Below are 6428 nucleotides of genomic sequence, written 5' to 3' on the forward strand. Positions count from 1 at the left end.
TGAAAAATGGGGGTGTCCATTTAAGAAATTGAAATTGACCCTCATGTGACCTTCAAATGATTATCCAAAGTCAAATTAATGGCATCGTCTTATGTCTCCCTTCGAACTAAACAACTTTTGTCTGAAACATTTTTTCCTAATATGCTTCAAAGTATTTCCAAACAAGACCCGCGGAGCCGAAATTTTCCATGTTTAACTGGCTGTAGCTCAGTAACTAGCCATTATTTAAGTTTGAGCCCATTATATTTTTTGTTCAGCAGGTCATATGCTACAACATATGTGAAAACTAACCAATTTAACCGAGATCCAATTTCCTATATGATTAGTACGGGGATTCTTTGTCAACTGGGCTGACAATAAGCTCACATTTTTAATTTTTAATCATCACTGACGACCATAAGTGACATTTTATTTATGTTAATTAATTAATTACATATATTACCTAACTATTATATACAATATAATATATGTATATATTATACAATACATATATGTATCAGTATTATACTACATCAGAATTTATTATTTTCTTGCTAAGTAAGAGATACAGAGTACATTTAGATAATATACATAACTCTGACAATTTGTGTAAACATAGTAAGTTATAGATGATCAATTTTGGGAATAAAGATGCGTTTTAAAATATTTTCACTGCTATGATGCCTGAATACGTAAATTTTGGGCAACTTGATTTGTTACAACTTTGAACACTTTTCATTCGAAGGTACAGTCCCGGCACTTTGATATTAGGATTTTTATCTCAAAATAATTTGAGGAATCTGTCATTAACAGCTACGTTCTGGGACACCTTGTATATATTTGTACAGATAAACGTTTCCTTCTTCCATTTTCCTTTACAGGATAAACGTGATTATATAATCGTGAATGCAAAATTACTATAGAAGTTTGTTAATAAAAATCGTACGTTCGTGAAATAAACATCCGAACAGAATTGAAATATTGTACATACACCGAATAGCTATAAGATTGCACCTGCTTCGAACGCAGCGTAATTGCATGAAGTACTGAATTCATTCTCAATGAACATTCCAGTCTTCGTTGTGGCTAGAAAAAAATGGTGTAAGTCACAAGTATTACATAAATTATATCATACGCTCGCCGGGTCGACATTGGCTCAGCTGTGCGGCAGTAATGCCGATAAGCCGATGTCAAACAGCGTGTCATGGCCGCGTGCACAGGCGTTTCAGCGCGGATCCTTTCTCCTTCGTCTGTCAGTCGGAAAACGGCGGTGCCGCGTGCCGCTCCAAAGGTTTCGCGGACCGGTTCCGAGAATACGCGCGCACGCGGGAAAACCCACGGCGGAAACTCGTAAAATCTCTCGCGGAACCGATTTTCGCATCGTTTCGCAATACCGTGCAGAACATTACCCACAGTATAACGTTGGTCGCTAATTATAAAAAAATAATAAAGAACAAAATAAAATAAATAATAACAAAAACAAACATCGTTTGACAAGTTAAGCGACGAACCGGTACGGTGAGGCATGACATCGGCTCTGATAAAGGTCGACTTTGCACTCCCCAAAGATTCTACCGTCAGAATTAAGACCGGAAGTTGCGGCGCGCGTCCTGCATACTCATCATTAATTCGCGAATCGGCCAGGATGGGTTACGAAACCGCGCAATTGTAATTACGGTAACAGTCACGTTACCTGGCAAAAGTGCTATTGTTCGCGTACAATGGGGCTAGATTTTAGCCCGTCAACACGTCCCCGACGGAGATATCTTGCCGAAAGCACTGCGAAATCGGTCGAAAGTGAAATAAAAGTTGAGAATTATTGAACGCATGTCAAGATAAATCATAATTTTTTTCACGAAATCCAACGTAGCATTGTGAAATATAAGGAACGTCAAGGTATACCTACTGCTGCGATTAAGTAATAAAACAAATTATAAAATATATTAGATATTATATGATTCAGCGAATTAAAAAAATATGTTACTTTTTATTGAAAATTTTGTGAAGTAACTCCTCACTTTTTAATTTTTACTAAAATTTTGATTGGATTATGAAACGGATTTTTAAACACAAGCAAAATTTCTATTTTTAGTAAAATACTTCGGGAATATGTCACATTGTTATCAGCTGTACCAAAACAGCATCAAAATCGTCTTATTCTCTTTAAGACAGTTTTAATGCTGCTTGAGACTGTGCGTCTTAATGACATATTCCTCAGATCATTTTGAGCTAAAAGGCCTAATATAAAAATGCCGGGACTATAACTTTTGAACGAGGAGTGTTCAAAATTGTAACAAATCAGGTTGCCCGAAATTCGCGCGTTTAGGCATCGCAGCAGTGAATATATTTTCGAACGCATCTTTAATTGATAATTTATAACTTTCTAATTTTGTCTACACAAATTGTCAGAGTTGTGTACATTATCTAAATGTACTCTGTATCTCTTACTTAGCAATAAAATAATAAATTCTGATGTATTATAGCAATTATATCTTGCTCATGCGTGAGAGACTACTATTTAAATCGATCTAATTGACACACACACGAAGATTAGACTCGACCATTTCTTTTTGACATTTCGTTCACAAAACTTTCCGTTAAAGTTGGCGGTCTCCCCGAAGTACCGCGATTCGAAAACGTATGTTAATAGAGTTCCGCAGAACGTTTTTCGCGAACGCAAATTCTATTCCGCGACGCCGACTATTGCGCGAGCTGCAGTGAAAGATTGTGCTTTCACTGAATCGCGAGAGCAAGCCACGTGAATACCGCGAGATGCGCGCGGATGCGTATCCGTCTAGCGCGAAAGTCCTCGACTTGACGGACTCTGTGCGGAATTTCACGGGAGAGTGAAAATTAAAAGATCGCCGAGTGTCTTTGCCGGCACAGTTTTGCGTGTCCCGCGGTGATGTTCCTCGAAATCGATACTTGGATTAATTTCATATATCGCGTGTCCGTTTTATCGATTAGAGAGTGCAGCATTTGCATAAATTCACTTGTGCACATGAGAACTCGTGAGTTCGACGATTTCAATGCGCGTTCTCGGACGGACGAGAGTGGACGAAAATCGGTTGAATTATTAAAATTTTTACTGACGTTGTAATCCGCCAAGGAATTACGGACATCAGTATCATCATAGCCCGCTTTGTCGTCGGCCTAGTTCTCAGAGAAATAAGCTGCAAAGGAGAATACTACCTAGAACGTGTATTTAAATTACGCCGACTGCGTAATGACAGATAAGACAGTTTGCCCGTCAGTAATTATGATAAACTTATCTTCGGAAATGGGACGTGTCATTTGAACGTATGTAAATACACGATTGCATAATGCAGTGACTAACACAGTTGATATTACGTGTATGCCGATAAATTTCTGTCAAATGTGTAAATATATATGTATTTTAGCATAGAAAAGGCGAAGTATACATTGTATAAATAATATTTCAGAGTAAGTAATATTTATTTGATAGAACAATATATGTTGGATAGAAAAATATATTGATATAATTATTTTATGAAGGTATAAATATATAAATATAATATATACATATAACTATATTATTTAGGTTAATCCTTTGAAGTATACATTTTTCTATTAAACCATTTTTTTGTGAAACGTTGTACACAAGGATTTTTGGGTTCGCTGATTACGAATCCGTTATCGGATTTTCATAATTAAAATGGCGGATTCAAGATGGCAAAATTCAAAACTTAAAAGAATAACATCATTTAACTGTAATTCAACTTAAGAAACATTATTTAGATATTAGTAGGACCCATGGAATCTAAATTTCAGTTGAAAATTCTTATAGAATATGAAAAATAGCACGCGCGAAATGGCGGATGCAAAATTGAAATTTAATAATTTCTTAGAATTTATACTCATTCTTAGCACTACCCATAGCTAACCCAAGTAGCATAGTGCATTGGCCAAACATTGGTTAAACATTGGCCCAATACAACCAATGTTTATCCAATGCACTGTGCTACTAGGGAACGACGTGAACGTGATGAGTCGTTTATAAATACCGTAATCAAACAAAAATGCTGAAAAACTTGAAAACTTAAAAAATTCACGCACTTTGCGCCATTTTAGGTCGGCTATTTTGAATTTTGAAAATCTAACAGATTCGTAATGAGCGACCCCGAAAACCCCTTTGTACAAAGTTTTCAAGAAATAATCTTAAAAAACTTAGTAATGAATTTTTCCGAAAAAATTGCTGTTTTTTTCATATTTCTTTATTCATAAAACTTTTACAATAAATATTAAAGACTACTCAACTTCCTTTTTATGTTCTCTTATTGCTAAGATACCCAACAAATGCAAAAAGCCCGACCTAAATGCGTTAACTAGAAACTATAAATGGCCAAAAAGTAAAGAAGTTGAGGTGGTAACGTGGGTTACCACCGTACTTCAAAGGGTTAAAATTCACTGTGTTTATTTAAAAGAAATATACTGATATCAAATAATTATATATGTATAATATAGTATATACACAATATTTAAATATCAATATTACATTATTTACTTTGTATTGTAACATTATATCAATGTAATTATATGCTTTCGTATGCTTTCATATCATATGCATACTTGTATACTTGTACACGGAGAGAATTTTTTCTCAAAACTTACTCTGAAAATCATGTAATCGTGGGACAACATCGGCATTTCGTAGAACTGTATGAGTTTCGTGAAATTTTACTATACATTATATTCCGTACACATCTACAATTACTAGTAAAATGTACGATAAAATTTCAAAAAGCTTCTTCAATTCTCAGCATAAATTTTAAGAGAAAATTCAGTGTAAGTTTTAGTAAGAAAGTTGCAACCCACTTTAAACTAGACTTCTAAAATCGGGTTTCTAGGTTGCAACGCTGCAACGCCAGAATTAGACTGTAATCGCCACAAGTTAAATATAGCCGCTCAGTTAAGTCCGTCGTATTATTTCAAAATATGTATCCGGATATTTCGACTGCAATTTAGTGGCGACGTACGTATATGTGTCCGGGATTACGGTGAATTTCCGGTAACGTCGAGTCCATTAGAATCTCGTTTGTCAGGTTATTCTATTCACTTGTCCTACGCGATACGCTAAGTGACTGCGTGTAAGATAACGTCGAGTTAGATCGAAATTGCGAATGCTGTATTCCAAATAGAAATGTCAAATGATACGATAATCCTTCGGGTTACGCTCCACGATTAGATAATCAAAATTATCCCAAAGGCAGTGATTTTTCGGCTCACCCAATCCAGCAGCATGCAAATTTGTTGATTGAAGGCGATATCAGGGGCAGATACGTTCAACATTAATTTAACATTACGACATTGTCATTAACGTTATCAACGCAAATTGTTAATTAAGTATTTAATTTATGTCAGTAAACCAGTAAACCAGCCAACAGTTACATAACGTCAATATTACAATTTCCTACTTAATGTAACTGTTATGTGCAACATGTGTTGCACTACATTTACATTGTCGAGTGGGAAATTATAATATTGACATTACGTAACTGTTAAATGATTTTTAGTGGACAGTTGCTATTGTTCACTTATATGTGTGTGTGTGTGAATAATCGTATTCACTTATATTCACCATCTGCGATAGCCTTTGATCCGCATCCGCGGAAACATCGTGGCCGACTTGACGCGCGAATAACGGCGTTGCTTCTCGCGATGCGAACGCGAGAGCGACTTGTGGATCGTCGTCGTGCGCGATCAAATGTTAGGTGAATGTTACCGGGAGTGAGCGAAACTCGGCAAGAAGGATGGCGGTGAGACATTACGCGCATCAGTACACGGTGCAGCTAACGGACGAGAAAATCACTGGTGGAAATGTCAGCAGTGAGAACAGCGACGCGGAGGATTACTATCCGTTAATCCACCGCAGCGCAAACGGCACGATGGTTAACGCGGATGCACGAGCGAAGGAGGCTGACGAGACGGTAAGTTTCGCTTTCTCTCTTCCTCTAATGTTTCATTCTCGCGCTTTTTACAGCTTCCACGTTCTCAGGTCCGACAAACCCGTTTTGCCCCGTGGAACAGGGAATTGTTTTTAAAATAATTTTTGGTAATGGACAAGTGGAATAATAATGGCCTTGTTAAAGGTTTGTACTCTTTTAAGTTGTCTTTGTCTTGAAAAAAATTTTTAACAGTTGAATTTTATGTGTGTACATAATTGATAAGCGACGAACCGTTGCAACCATTTCGTAAAACGTAGGATGGGAATCGTATTCGTACACATTTCTCGTTAGTTAAGTATACGTAAAATATGCTTCCTCTGTTTCCAGTTGTTCGGTCACAGGAATTACTCAGTAATGAGAGCCGCATTAATGTATGCTAATAATTTGATTTGAGCTGAGTAAAATGAATGAAACGATTTCACATAAAATCACGCGATAGCATATAAGGGAGGATTTTTGCCTTTTGCAAACATGTTAATATTT

At 36.4% G+C, this 6428-nt stretch overlaps 1 protein-coding gene across 1 annotated transcript in view; it reads left to right on the plus strand.

The window, feature by feature from the left end:
• Positions 1-1237: 1237 nt before the first annotated feature.
• LOC105558290 overlaps positions 1238-6428 on the plus strand; it is a 15962-nt gene continuing 10771 nt past the window's right edge. Inside the window, exons 1-3 of the mRNA XM_012005880.1 lie at positions 1238-1875; positions 3137-3423; positions 5591-5927. Of these exons, the coding sequence (XP_011861270.1) occupies positions 5751-5927 (177 nt within the window). The 5' untranslated portion in view covers positions 1238-1875; positions 3137-3423; positions 5591-5750. The remainder of the gene's footprint in view (positions 1876-3136; positions 3424-5590; positions 5928-6428) is intronic.

This window comes from Vollenhovia emeryi, unplaced genomic scaffold, assembly GCF_000949405.1.
Source record: "Vollenhovia emeryi isolate VEMERY1.0 unplaced genomic scaffold, V.emery_V1.0 DF939358.1, whole genome shotgun sequence".
In the NCBI taxonomy this organism is placed as follows: domain Eukaryota; kingdom Metazoa; phylum Arthropoda; class Insecta; order Hymenoptera; family Formicidae; genus Vollenhovia; species Vollenhovia emeryi.